The 15,483-nt window shown below is 41.7% G+C and overlaps 1 protein-coding gene across 1 annotated transcript in view; it reads left to right on the top strand.

Annotated features, from left to right (window-relative positions):
* CACNA2D3 (calcium voltage-gated channel auxiliary subunit alpha2delta 3) overlaps positions 1 to 15,483 on the top strand; it is a 1,089,703-nt gene that overhangs the window by 851,200 nt on the left and 223,020 nt on the right. Inside the window, exon 17 of the mRNA XM_069084367.1 lies at positions 3,553 to 3,636. Within this exon, the coding sequence (XP_068940468.1) occupies positions 3,553 to 3,636 (84 nt within the window). The remainder of the gene's footprint in view (positions 1 to 3,552; positions 3,637 to 15,483) is intronic.

Here is a 15,483-nt window from a genome sequence, read left to right as displayed (position 1 = left end):
TTATTAAAGATTGGTAAAAGACCTTTCACATTCTCATCATTCTCTACTTCGCACGGTAGCAATTCGTGTATGTTGTATCCATCTACCTGAGTGGACAAATCAGCTCTAATCCGTCTTCCTTAGCACTGAGCACAGTGCCTGGCATGAAGTTGCTTCTCAGTAATTTTTCACTGAAGCAGGGAATTAAGATTATTTGTATGTGAGCTTCTATTGGCTTCTTCCTCTAATGTCTTATCGTGGTTTGAAGATGGCCCCGAATTCTCAAACGCTTTATGAACTAAGTTCAGCTATGGTAGATTCTATTGATAAGGAAAGACATTGGGTGACATCCTAGTACCTTTTGCTTAGGGTTATGTGATTAAAGAAACATAGATTTAGCTTTGGAAGGGACCTTAGAGGACTTAACTCCAACCCCCCCCATTTTAAAGTCAAGAAAAGTGAAGCTGAAAGAGTTGAAGTGACTTCATAGACTTAGATCTATAAGGACTCAGAAGTCATTGAGTTCATTTTGTAAATAGGGAAACTAAGGCTCAGATAGTTGAAGGAACTTGCCCAAGGTCACACAAATAGTAATCCCCTGAGTCAGGGTTCAAATCTCAGTCTTCCTGATTCCCTGTCCAATGATCTAACCACGACTCCACTGTCTCTCCACTGTCTGTTGAGCTAGCTATATTCCAAGAGGTTTATCACAGAAGCCTTGCCAACATGTGATGAATCTGTATTAGCCACACAGCACATAAAGGCCAATTAGTTAGGGTTGAAGGGGTGGCAAGCATGTCCCCATAAATGAAGTCAGAGTTTCATGTAGTACTTACTGAAAAGCAGGTGAAACATATGTACCTCATCTTCCCTAGTAACTAGTAAGCTTCTTGAGGACAGGCATCATGCCTTTCATGCCTTCACATTCTTGGTGCTATCCAACATAGCATCTTGCTACTACAAAGCTTTTACTAAATAAATGCAGGAACAATCTTTCTTAAAAGCAGAGGGCTGGACCTCTTGGTCTGTTGGAGCTAGCTAGACTGATGGGATTGCTGACTTATAGCTGGAAAAGGTTCTATAGCACAGCTAATCTGCTACTCGCCCCCCCCCCCCAACAAACAAAACAAAACAAAAAACCAAACCAGACATGAGGAAAATAAGTCCAAGAGAAAGTAAGTAATTTTCCTAATTTCATATAGAGTAGATTTTAACACCATGCTTTGAACCCAGGGTCTCTGGCTTCAAATCTGTCACTCTTTCCAGTGTAGTTTGTGGGAGTAATCACCACACATAACTGAGTTCTTTTAGTTTGTTACTGTGGCTGTCTTGAATCTTAGTGTATTCTTGCCTCCAATCAGTCCTTCTTGGGTAGAACTCTGTCCTCCAAAGGCAGCTCTGCCTTCTAGTTCTCCTGGTCTTGTGTCTGTTCCCGCCTTGGCTCCCACATCTTATGGAGACTTAGGCTCCTATTGACCCATAAGCCCCTATGCCCAGTCTTCATGGTCCGTCTGCTCTAGATGACCATAGTGTCTGGGAGATCTGTTTCTTTCCTTGCCTGGAATGCATCTGAAGACTCAAGAGAGAACACCCTCTTCTTGATGGAAAGCCAAAGATGGAGTCAAATCCTGGTTAACTATAAGATGACCCTGTCCTGCTCCCCTAGTAAGGATTAAATAGGGGCCAATGAGGGCTTCTCTCTCAAGAGAGTACGGACTCCTTGTGAAGGTAATGCTTCTTGTGGAAGCAGCAGCCTGGCAACATCGGAACCAGCCTGAGGCAGCAGCCCGGCAACATCGGAACCAGCCTGACAAAATGGCTATGTCACAGTGCATTTATCACTGAACCGGCTCTCTGGAGGCTTGGGTTTGAATGTTGTTGCAGCCATCTACCTACTGCGGCATCATCAGTGAATCAATCAAAGAAGCCAAAAATTCAGGGCTAATATTCCCCCAGTCCCAGCCTCGCAGGACTGCCACGAGACCCAGATAAGGTCCTGGATGTAAAGCCCTTTCTAAAATGCCACGGTCTCTATCAGGACGTGATCACTGTACTCTGCTAAAGACTCCCCAACGTGACTCATTACCCTGAACCCCAATGTTTTGTTTTGCACTGATTCATAAATTCAGAACTAGCAGGGGCCTTAGAAATCATCTAGTCCTATTACATCACTTTACAAATGAGAAAACTGAGGCCTAATCAGCCTTGAACCAGGACTAAACAATTTATCACCTGATTAATTTAATGAAAACACGAGTAATGTTTCCACAACATAGCCTGGAAATCTTTTTTCAACAAGTTCCCACCCAATCTCATGTTTTGTTTTTAAACTAAATGGTGATTTCTCCCAAGTGTTCAGTAGAGGGCAGAATGACCTACCATATAAACACCCCCATATTCCATGTAGTGAAACCCAGGGGAGTTACTTAGTAGAGATGGCAGAATCACAGGGCCCCCTGACTTAAAGATTATTTAGTCATGTGAGCACACACAGAGACACAGACCTAGCAGGATTCATAATTTGTTCTTTCTTTTTAATAAAATGTCATATTGTCCATTTGGAGCACCCACGTGTCCCAAGCTCCAAAGCATCCCTACCTTGTTCAAACAGCCCTGACGATAGTCCTTGTGAACAATGCTTAGGAAGGAGAACTCTTGGGCCTGATGACAGAGGCAGTTCAAGTGCCTCTGTGGAAATCTTGAGATCGACTCTTTCTTTTCTAGCCACAGATATTTCAGCAGGGCCTGGAAAACTGCCAAGAGTGAGGAATAAAGATAAGAGTTAGCATCTATGCGGCACTTGAAAGTTTGCAAAGTGCTTTTTCGATGCTATCTCCTTTGTCACTGTCACAACTCCATGAGGCAGGTGCTGTGATTATCCCCATTTTATTGATGAGGAAAATGTAGGCTAGGATGTTTAAATGACATGGCAAGGGTCACATAGCTAATCTTTCTCTAGAAAAGTCTGATGAAGTATCTGATCTCCAGTCTTCCTAACTGCAAGGTTAGTATATTATCTATAACACTATCGGAAATAGTAACACATTTGGGTGATTTCCCAGTATCTTATAGAAGATTTGGATTTTCAAGGTATTGAGAATTTTCTTAATAGGTAAAGCCTTCCTTTCCAGCTACAGTTTGGAGAGAAACATCTATCTATCTATCTATCTATCTATCTATCTATCTATCTGTCCATCCATCCATCTACAATCGATGTGTCTATGTTATGGAATGGGAGAGAGAGAGAAAGAGACAGAGAGACAGAGAGAGAGAGGCAGACAGAGACAGAGAGAGAGAGACAGACAGAGACAAAGAGACAGACAGAGAGACAGAGAGAGAGGGATTAATTGGTATCCAACAGCAAAGCTTGATTGAAATGTCCATGGGTAACTGGGCTGGGCCCCAGTACCATTAACATATCAAGGACAAACACCCCCTTCACTCCTCACCAATCCATTCGCTCCATGGTTCCAATCATAAAACAAGCTCTAGGAATGGAAAGAAAAAGCCGTCATGGTTGGCTCTGTCTTCATCCAGTGTCTCTTTCTTTCCTTTCTTCCCTCCTGCTGCTAGTATGAAGAAGGCAAGAAGCGGAGGAAGCCCAACTACAGCAGCGTTGACCTTTCCGAGGTGGAGTGGGAAGACCGAGATGACGTGGTAAGTGATTTGTTTGAAATCTCGTGTCAGGAGGCTTGGCTGGTTCCCACTACTATACCTGGCCACTGTTTGAGGAGCCTGGTCCGGAGCCCACCCGGCTGCCCCCATCAGCAAGGGGCCCCAGGAGCTCTCTCCTCCCTTCTGCCTTTATTGCTCAGTGGGGAGGGGCCGCGAGCACGCCTCCTATGCCATCCCTCTCATGTCCATGGTGCCCTTTTCGGCCTCTCCAGAGCAGGTCTTCCTCAGTCCTGACGTGGCTGATTTAGGCCTTGCCTCTATTTTAGGGGCCCACAGGAGGATGCAGCAAAGCTGCCCCTTTCCTAGTTAGCTCAGATTAGCCTGGCACAAGAGAGCCCTCACAGGTATTTTTAGAGCATGGCCCTGGTTTACAGGTTATCGCCTTGTCTCTTGATCCTTGTCAGTTTTTAATTAAAAAAAAATAACCCACCTTTCTTTGTGCCTGCTCTCATTTCATTCCTCTCCCTTCCTGTGTGCCCCTCCTCCCCCTCCCACCTCAGTCTGGAGCTCCAGTCATTTACCTCACAGGTTTAGTCTTTGCTCCAAGGCTGTATCAAAAGCGTTCCTTATGTCCGTGACTTAACCTCTGTTCGGTCTTTTTGGTACTTCCTCAATAAATCAGATTTGTTAGACACGGTTTGCCTTTGTGCGAATCCAGGCAGACTGTCCTTAATTAAGTCGTAACTTTCCAGGTGTTCCCGTGTTCCCTTCCCGTCCCTGTTATTTAGTTGTTTTTTCCCCCCCATCATATCTCAGCTGCCAAAGTCACATTTTCTAGCCTGAATTCTCTCACTTGCATCCTGGGCCCTTTCTTAAGTTATTTCATTGTATCTCTTTCTTTCTAGGCCTCTCCACCCCCTATATGTCCATTCTCTCTCTCTCTCTCTCTCTCTCTCTCTCTCTCTCTCTCTCTCTCTCTCTCTCTCTCTGTCTCACTAAATAAATCTTGACTGCATCCATTAGCGATTTTCAAATTTATTTCTCATGCCTTTCAGAAATACAGGAGGAGTCTCATCTGTCCATCCCAAGAGTTTTATGTCTCTTCAGAGCCTTTGTTGTGTGGACTCTCTGAACTAGCATAAATCTAGTTTCTTTCTTGCCTATCAAATAGGCCCACTATTTCGCTAACTGTCTGGTCTATTTGGAGCTCAGTTTAGATGGCACAGCTTTGTTGTTGTTTGCTTTTTTTTTTGAGGGACAATTGGGTTTAAGTGACTTGCCCAAGGTCACACAGCTAGTGAGTGTTAAGTGTCTGAGGCTTGATTTGAACTCGGATCATCCTGACTCCAGGGCCAGTGCTCTATTCACTTTGACACCTAGCCGCCCCCAGCTTTGTTGTTTTTAAAAAGCCATTGAATTAAAAATGGAGGGGTGGCTAGGAGGTACAGTGAATGGAGCACTGGCCCTGGAGTCAGGAGGACCTGAGTTCAAATCCAGCCTCAGACACTTATCGTTCACTAGCTGTGTGACCTTGGGCAAGTCACTTAACCCCAATTGCCCTGCCTTCCCCCCTCTAAAAAGCAAAAAAAAAAATTATGCAAGCATTTTTTAAAAGTTTCTACTAAAGTCCAGACAGAAAGTTGATTAATATTGAGGATTTAAAGACCAAAAAAGAAAGAAAAAACTCAAAAAAAGGAAATGAGTCCTGCTTTCAAAAAGATTATGGTCTATACATTCAATAGGAAGGGCACACCATGTAAAAATTTTATATATGATATCTATGAATGAAACGAATGCAAAGTCGTGGGGGCATAGGATGGGAGAGATGGCTAATGGTAAAGGGGATCAAGAGGGAAAAGGCATCTCAAATGTGATGACATTTGTCTTGAGTTGTAAAGGGAGTTCAGCAGGTGGAAGTGAGAAACATAAATATCCAGGCACAGGTGACAGTCTATTCAAAGGCTCAAAGGTGGGAGAATGCCACATGTGGGGAACAGCGCAGAAGTCAGCTTGGCTGGAATATAGAGTGTGTGATCAAGGGTGATGTGAACCATGTTCTTCTTCGTGCATACCCATGACGATGCAATTATCCAGTATCTGTATGTCTCTACACTCTTCCCTTCCTCCATTATGCTTCTCAGCGAGTTTTTCTGCCTACATGGGATATTGGATAACATGGACTTTTTTATTCCCTCTGATTCACCCACATTTGACCTTTCCTTTAATGTACTCCTAGTGGATTTGTAATGGCCAAACATCAGGCTACATGTTTCAATGAGATAGTCATTTTGTTTTCCATTTCTTTAACTGTTCTTCCCCCTTCGTTTCCATTCTTGAGATCTCAGCACACTTCCATGTTCTTTTCTGGTGATTTTTGTGTTCATTATCAACAGGCTTCTCCATTCTTAAGCTCATTTTGGTGCTAATTAATGGAGGAAAAAAACTCAATTTTTGCTATGCTTGCTTCAAAGGGCTCCTGGCCCTGAATCTCTAAGCATGTCTGTTGCTTAAAACTAAGTTGACAGTCTCATTTTTCTTTCCTGTATTTGCAGCATGATTCCTGGGCCAGCTCCAGAACATTATTTATTGTTCAATTCCTTCTATCCACTGAATGTAACCTCGTTTATGTCCAATTAGATAACATCTCTTATTGCTAATAACTCTTTGGAAGAATCATTTTGGTTTCTAGGTCCTATTTTTCTTTTTAATCAGCATCCTGGATAAAACCTGCATCATCTAGTACCTAGAAACCTAACATTGTTCCTGTTGGGTTTGTCCATCATCAGAACTCCTTCATCTCTGCTTTTAATAAAAATATTCCATTTCTTAGAAAATGTTCTTTTATTGCTTATTTGACTTAGACACACCCTCTGCCCTCTAGGAGGCTTGAGCACTGTGTTCTACTCTTTCAAGAGGCAGATTGGCTAGACCTGCTAGACTTTGGACTTAGCCAAGCTAGGGTGGAGGGTTTGGTGGGGGGGAGCATAGATAGTTCAAATGGCAGAATATTCTCCAGAGATTTACACTGAAGAATTCCAGGATCCTTGATTATGCCAGTTACTAGAATGTTGATTACATTTATATATTATCAGACAGCTGCTTGTACATGAACTTTCTAAGTATATTTGAATCATGATGGGAAAACAGATCGTTTATGTCGAATTATAAGAGGGAAAAAGCAAGAGTATAAGAAAAAATCCAATTATATTTAAGAAATATTTATTCAGTAGTTGCTGTATCTAACTTTTAAGCTTTAATATTGATTGAAACTTAAAAGTGTGCTAAGACTTTTGGAACACCCTGTATATGCCTCATACAAACAGAAGTAAACACAAGAATCTGTGGTTGTACAAAGCAATCTCAAGTTGTGCTCACCTGAATCAATGGTCTTCTCTTGCTAGGGATGAGTAAGTTTCTTCTTGTTAAAGATTTAAAAGTGGGGGAGTGATTTCAAGAGGGAGGGAGAATGCTCTAGTCATTGGGGGACCAGGGAAGGCCTCTTGTACAAGTGACACCTGAACTGTGATGGGGGGAAGCTGGGAATTCTAAGAGGTGAAGAAGGCATGGATTCCAGCCATGGGGGCCAACTGTTCAGAGAGGCAGAGAGCAGCCTACTACACATCTGCAAGAGGTGCAGGCCAGCTTGGCTGGAAGAGTCCAGGAAGGGGAGAAATGGGCAAGAGGAGTTAGATTTCAGAGGGCATTTGATTCCAGGCTGGTGCTTTTGTACTTTTTCCTAGAGTCAGTGGGAGCCACTGAGGATTTCAGAATAGGGTTCTGGACATTAAGGATACACCTTGGGCAGCTATGTTGAAGATGAATTGGATTGCTGTGACTTCCACACAAAGGGAGAGAAAGGGCAGATGCAGGCATAAAACTGAATGCAGATGTTCACCTTAGTTCTGTAGAGTCCATGTCCCTGATTCTTCTGTATCACACTGCATATTAGTGGGAGGAAAGAAGAGTGAAGGGAAAGGGAAACAGAAAGGGGAAGGCAGAAGAGAGGGGAGGGAAGGGAATGGAAGGAAAGGGAAAGAGAGGGAAAGGTAAAAAGGAAGGGAAGGGAAGGAACGGGAGGGAAGGGTAAAAAGGAAGGGAAGGGAAGGAAAGGGAGGGAAAGGTAAAAAGGAAGGGAAGGAAAGGGAAAGAGAGGGAAAGGTAAAAAAGAAGGGAAGGGAAGGAAAGGGAGGGAAGGGTAAAAAGGAAGGGAAGGGAAGAAGACAAAAGAACATGAAGGAAAAAAGGAGGGAGGAAGGAAGGGCAGGAGGGCAAGTGAACTAGCAGGGGCATCCAATTCAGCCTCACCTCCCAGCTAATCCTAATCCCCTCTGCTGCCATGTAAGCATTTTCCTTATTCTGTCTTCAGGAGAAACTGCCAACAGCTGCTCCCCATAACTCATACTCCTTCCTTTACTTGAAGACTCTAATTAAAATCCCGCCCCAGTCTTTTCTTTTTTTGGATTCTATAAACTTTTCTTCCCATGGTGTGTTTCCTAAATCTTTCAGCATTTTGGTAGCTCTCCTCTGGACCCCCTCCAATTTCTCCATGTCATGCTTCAGTTATGCCCCCCCAAACCCAACGCAGCCCACCCAGAACAGCCGGGCTGCAGCTGCTTGGGGAGGACGGTACTTAACACAGGTGCTTCATGCTGGAGTCTCTTTTTACATCCCAGCATTAGGCTCCCTGCTTTCACAGTGGCAAGCCTGCTCTCCCCCTTTCCTCGACCATCCTTCCTGGTTCGCTTAGGTCCTGGAAAGCTCTCTGCTCAAGAAGGGGGTCATTTTTTTCCAGAAAGAGATCTGGAGTCACCCATTGTAAAGCCCTGTGCAAAGAGAAGTCTTCTTGCTTTCAGCCTTGTTAACTCTCTAGACCAATGAGTCGTCCGATGTTGTAGAATCTTGTGCAATCGCCACCCCACCCCTCCAAAGTGACTGACAGGAATTTGTCAAGAGCTGCATCTAGGTGAAGGCAGCCTCTTCAAGATGGGGCTCAGAAAGGCCCTAGGGAAGGGTGGCAGCCCGCTGGAAACTTTGTGACTTTGAAATAAGCAGATTGTGTTCAGGCTTCAAGGGGTCAGCAAAGCTCAGAGTTTCTGGGAATTCTTGGAAAAATTGCCTAATGGCTGGGTCCGGCCCAGAAGGAGGCTGCAGCAGGTGGGAACCTGAGAGGAATATGCTACATATTGGTGCCAAGGTCTGTTGCTGTTAGCACTGAACTCAACTACGCTTTGATTGGAAGCCTTGATTGGTGCTTGGTTCAGCTCACCTAAGCTCGATTGTTCCACTCCTCTGGGGTACTCCAGGGCTGAACGTGGCATCGTAAGAAATGAGTTCAAATCTTGGTTTTGCCATTTTAAAATCTCTGTGACCTTGGGAAAGTCCTATCACTTATGTGCACCTTAGATTTCTCATCTGAAAAATGAGGCAGTTGGTCCACATGGCCTTGCTCCTAGTTCTGGACTATTTCTGCTCTCAAATAATCTTTGAAGGTCTCAACAAGGTCCCTGATGTTCTTTCACACTTGAGGAGACCCCAGAGCAGGGGTGTAATGAAGGGGATGGAGCCCTGACTGGACTTGTACTAAGGAAGAACTGAGTTTGAATTCTGAATCAGACATTTACTAGCTTTATGAACCTAGTCAACTCACAACCCCTCAGAACTTGAGTTTCCTTAGTGAATTAAAAACAAAACAAAACAAAACAAAAACATACAGTTGTGAAGATTAGGGGAGATAATATCCATGTATGCATGTAGTACTTTGAAGAATCTGGAGTGTGCTACTTAAGTGGGAGCTGGTATTATTCTCCAGTTGGTGGTATTTGAAAAGACACAAAAACAATTTCAGACACTTTTCCCATGAGTCTTTCTAAGCTCTGTCCTGACCAGGAAGTTAGGAAAACTGGCACTAGCACCTTCAGTGGTCTCTGAAAAATGGACTCTCCAATTATTAAAATCTATTTCCAGCAGGCATCAGTTTCCTCATTTAAGGGCCCTAACCAGTTCTAGATCTAGGATCCTCTGATTTCATTGACCAAGTGCCCAGGATGCTTATTTTTCCTACTCTAATACCCCCAAGCTCTAAACCTAATCTAAATTAAGAAGGAAACTGGACTTAGTTGTGATGAATCATCAGTTAGGTGATTTATTCCTAGACATGCACATACATGTGGGAAAACACAGATACATGAACTGTGGAAGGATGAGTGTAGAGGGAAAGAGAAGGACAGAAAGAGATATATACACAGAGACATGGAGAGATAGCTGAGGGTCAGCATGCTACAGTGGGTAGAAGGCTACTATCAGAGTCAGGAACACTGGGTACAAGACCTTCCTCTAACTGAACTGGCTTTGTGATTCTAAATAAATCATTTACTCTCTTAGAGGTCCATGCAATTCTCTAAGATTGTGAGGAGGAGATGAATTCCCAAACTAAATTAATGGAAGGAGTTTTTCGGTATCCAACAAAACACATGCCTGGATCCCCGCCTCCCTTCTGCCTCTGTCAAGTGTATACATGTGTGCGTGTACATACATGTACATGTACATATACTCATATGTACATATATGCAATTATATTAATGTGAGTACACATTATGTATATAACATCAACACTAAAATTAAAATGGTACTTTAACTTGGGAAGTACTTTCCCATATATGACAATCTCTTTGCTTTTTCATGACCCTGAAGGGAGGTAGATAGTATAGGAATTAATTCTGCCATTTTGACAGATGAGGTCAATAAAACCCAATGAGATGTGGTGTTTGGCCCAAGGACATATCTAGGAAGGAGAAGAGCTTAGAGCAGTAACAGCCCAGCACATCTTCTACCACATAACACAGACATGGATAAACTTCGTCACAGTAAACATTGTTCCTACGGGACACCTCTCGGAAGGGTGGGAAAAGAGCCGCTTCCAGTCATCTCCCTGCCATGCTGGTGGACTTTGGTCTGTGAAGGCTTTGCCAGTGGAACATGAGCTCTGCCAAGAACTAACAAGCTACAAAGACTTTGAGGAGGATCCTGGTCCCAGATGACACCTCCTCATCATTAAACTGGCCCCTTAGTGGTGGGCTTTTTGTCCACAGACACCCATGAAACAAGGAAAAATGCAAAACATCCTTTGATCCCCTTCTCTCTCGTAGCCCCTTCCACAGCACAGTGAGGAAGGGGCAGAAAAGATGACAGACAGTGCTTAGAATCACACAGCTTTTAGGCACTAGATAAACCTGAATTTCACTGTTGGTACTATAAACACAAGCTCTTTGTCCATGGATGAAGGAGTTGATTATTGTTTGATCCCCAAATTGGCTAATGATTATTTTTCATTGATAACATTTTTGTTTTGACATATCACATGAAACCTCCAATTACTCACAATTGAATCCCTTGAAATTTTAATTTCCCAACCTCCTGGCCAAAAAAAAAGGAAATCTGCTGAAATCCTATTGAAGGCAGTGAATCATGTCAATATTGACATTCTTGATGTAAGTAAAACCAGAAGACAATTCTACTCTGACTCCAAAAGGAAAGATAGAAGGCATGGTACTCCAGATTGCAATGTATTGAGTGGCTCAAATCCCAGCATATAATTAGGTGTCCTTAGAAAATTCAGGGGTGCTCAAAGGAAATCTGCCCAGGAATCAATATTAAAAAGAAAAAGCAAATGACACCAACAACAGCAACAACAATACTAAATGAAAAAAGAATGGCCAGCCTCAGTGCCTGCTCTTTGACAATGTTCCCAGTAGAGCCTGTGCACATCTTCTTTGTGTGGAGTTTTTTACTTGTTGCCTCCCCCACAAAACTGGGAACTCCTTGAGGGCAGGAACCATATTTTTGCATTCTTTGTTTCCCCAGCACTAAAACACAGTTTCAAACACATTGTTGGTATGTAATAATCACTTATTGTCTTGACTATGACATCAACTAGATGCTTATTCCTTTAAATTAGTCCATCCATACATGTACCTACCCTGCAAGTGATATGAGCCCAGAACAGAATAGACTAGGTTGGATAATATTTGAGATTTTGCACCACATTTTAGATGACTGGGAGAGAGTCTCTGACCTCCAAACTGCATTTTACCATTATTCTCCTGAAGATAATTATATACACACACACACACACACACACACACATATATATATTAGGTGTGTGTGTGTGTGTGTGTGTGTGTGTGATTGAATACCACCATCTCTACATATCAGGCTTGTACATGGGGAGTGGAATAATGCATGGCTGAGAGAAGTAGGTATAAGGTGTGTCCCACACATATTGGATTGAACAACCAGACTGGCTACTACTAGCCATGCTAAGTGCTGCTGTTATGCTAATCAAATATGCAGAATCCCAAAGGAGATCTGTGCTACCTCTATGGAGGATTCATAGGTAGCTGTAGAAAGGAACTCCACAATAAGGAGGGACAGACAGGCTCTGTGAGATACATAGCAATGATGGAAGTCCCATGCCCAATTGTTAGATGCGAGTAGCTGGGTAATAAATTATAAAAGAGGACACGGCTTCAGTGCATGCAGTCTCAATGATGCCTAGTAGTCCTCTCATTGTTGAAATCTCAATGTCAGAGAATCCAAGAAATATCAAAGTAGGATAAAATTCAGAGGAAATCTAGTCCCAACATGATTTTTTCCAAGGGTTTTCTGCAAAATAAACCCAGTGAATAGTCTTCTATCCTCTTCTTGAAGTTCTAGTTAAGAGAAAATTGCTAAGGCTTGATGTGGTCCATTCTATATTTGAAGAGTTTTAGTTGTTATAGGCTAAAAAAAAAAAACAAAATCAAAATAAAATAAGCAAAAAATTGCAAATCTTCATCTCTATAGTTTCTACCCATTACTTCTGATTCTGTTCTCTCAGACCATGCAGAGACTAATCCTTCTTTTATATAACTCTGTAAATACTTGAACACAGCAATTATGTTCTCTCTAAATCCCTTTCTATCCATGCTAAGTATCTCAACTTCCTTTATCAATTCTTACATCATTTGCAATCCCTACCCTGTCACTGTGACCTACTTTGGGACCCTGCAGCTTTCTCATGCTCTTCAAAAAATATGGCACCCAGACAGGAGTATCCTGCTAAATTTTTGGAAAAGAAAAAAAAAGAAAAGAAGAAAAAAGAAAAACCTATGCACTCTACAAGCTGCATTGTTACCATTTTCTCTATGACTTTCTGGAGTCAAAATGAACTGAACCAGGAGCCACTTTGCAGCATTTTTAAGTTCCTGATGTGAAAATGCTCTGTAAATTTAACAATTGGCTTCAAAGCTCAGTTCTTGCCCAGCCAGGAATGCAAAACTGAATAGAATACTTGAGAAGTAGTTGGGACAGGGAAAAACACAGTAGAACGAACACCTTCCTTTCTCTGATCACTCAGACTCCCCAGAAGAGTCATAAGATCCCATTGGCATATTGGCATTTGTTCTTGGATACTAAATGTTTGATAGATATTGAACTTTATGCTACTCTCCTTTGGTATAAAACAAATCCTCCAGAGCTTTTGCAGCCAAATTATTTCCTTATCAAGTCATCCCCGTCTTTTGTTTATGAAAGCGTAGATTCAATCCAAGTATAGGGTTTCATCTTTTTGTGTCTAGTCATTTGAGTTACAAATTTTCTCCCCATCTCTTCCCTATCCCTCACCCCAAGAAAGAGAGCCTACTTGAAACACCTTCTCCCAGTCTGCCCTCTCTTATAACCTCCTCTACCCCCCCCCACTAACTTTCTCAGAGGTCAAGATTGATTTCTATACCCCAGTGCCTGCACATGTTATTTCCCGATTGCATGTAAAAAACATTTTTTTTTAGCATTTGTTTTTAAAACTTTGAGTTCCAGATTCTTTCACTTCTCTCCTTACCCACCCCCACTGGGAAGACAAGCAATTCAATATAAATTGTACATGTGGAGTTATGCAAAATATTCCCATAGTAGTTATATTGTGAAAGACAAACTATATTTCCCTCCATCCTATCCCACCCCCCCCACTTATTCTATTTTCTACTTTGACTCTGTCCCTTTTCAAAAGTGTTTGCTTCTAACTACCCAGTCCCCAAATTTCCCTCCCTTTTACCATTCCCTCTCTTGTCCCCTTCCTCCCTACTTTCCTGTAGGGTAAGATAATCAATTGAGTGTGTATGTTATTCCCTCCTTAAGTCAAATTCAGTGAGAGTAAGGTTGACTCATTCCCTTACACCTTCCTGCTCTTCCCCTCCATGGTAACAGTTTTCTCTTGCCTCTTTTATGTGAGATAATTTACCCCATTCTATTTCTCTCTTTCTCCTCCTAATATATTCTTCTCTCACACCTTAATTTTATTTTTTAGATATCATCCCTTCATATTCATCTCATCCTGTGCCCTCTGTCTATGCATATATGTACACACACATACACACAAGCACCTCATATATGTATACAGATATATGTGTGTATACATATGTATACAGATATATGTGTGTCTACATATGTATACATATATATTCCCTTCAACTATCTTCATATTGAGAAAAAGTCTCATGAATTATAGTTGTTGTTTTTCCATGTAGGAATGTAATTAGTTAAACTTTAATAAGTTCCTTTTGATTTCTTTTTCCTGTTTATCTTCTCATGGTTGTATTGCTTCTTATATTTGAAAGTCAAATTTTCTCTTCAGCTCTGTTTTTTTTTTCATCAAGAATACTTGAAAGTCCTCTATTTCATTGAATCACCATATTTTCCCCTGAAACATTATACTCAGTTTTGCTGGGTAGGTGATTCTTGGTTTTAATCCTCACACCTTTGACCTCCAGAATATTATATTCCAAGCCATTTGATCCCTTAGTGTAGAAGCAGCTAGATATTGTGTTATCCTGATTGTGTTTCCACAATACTCAAATTATTTCTTCCTTACTGCTTATAATATTTTCTTCTTGACCTGGAAACTCTGGAATTTGGCTATGATATTCCTAGGAATTTTCTTTTTGGGATCTTTTTCAAGAGGTGACTGGTGAATTATTTTAATTTCTATGGGAAGGGGGATGAAATATTTTTCGGGGGGGAGTCATCTGGGGTGCACCCATTGAGGGGAAAAATATGCCTGAACCAAGATAGCATCAGTATTCTCTCCTGTTGAAGTCTGATTACTGCTGAGGCAGAGGGGATGAAGGACTATGTATTATCACTGGGGAGAAGAATTATTTTTTTTTTGGTATTGTTCTTTTAGAACCCTCTTTTTTCACAATGTAGAAAAGTCTCTTTTACCCCAGCCTATTAACAGTTCTACCTGTCCAAAAAGGAAAATTATTTACATCTGTTTTGATCAATCAGTAATTGCTGCTTCCCTTTGTGTTTACAATTTGTCATTTCATAATGCATTGTGGAATACTGTCCAGAATTCAACCCAAGGTTCAAGGGCTGTAGTTTGAAAATTACTCGTCCTCCTCCTCTTCCTTCTTCTTCTTCTCCTTCTCCTTCTCCTCTTCTTCCTCCTCCTTCTCCTTCCTCCTCCTCCTCCTTCTTCATGTTTCACACAACTAATCTATTTCTCCTTAGCACATAGGATAATAAGATTACAGATTGATATGCAAAAGGGACTTTAAATGCCATCTAATCCAACCACCTTATTTGGCAGATGAGAAAACAAAGGCCCAGGGATCAGAAATAATGTGTCCAAAGGTCACACAGATAGCACATACATCAATTGTTAACATGGGTTATAAGACCTTTTGAAGTTACTTTCACCACCTTCAGAATCACTTTCTTATTAACATCTTATTGGTATGAAATTTTTTATCTTTTGAAGATGAATTTGGAACTCTATATTGAAAATAATAGGAGAAGAAGGAGAAAGAAAAGGGGGGTGGAGGAGGATGAGAAAAAGCAGAAGAAGGAGAAGAA

Source organism: Petaurus breviceps, unplaced genomic scaffold (genome assembly GCF_028583685.1).
Source record: "Petaurus breviceps papuanus isolate PSGF00001 unplaced genomic scaffold, PetGlider_PUasm1.0 174, whole genome shotgun sequence".
Taxonomy (NCBI): domain Eukaryota; kingdom Metazoa; phylum Chordata; class Mammalia; order Diprotodontia; family Petauridae; genus Petaurus; species Petaurus breviceps.
This window is presented reverse-complemented; position numbering and strand designations above follow the sequence as displayed.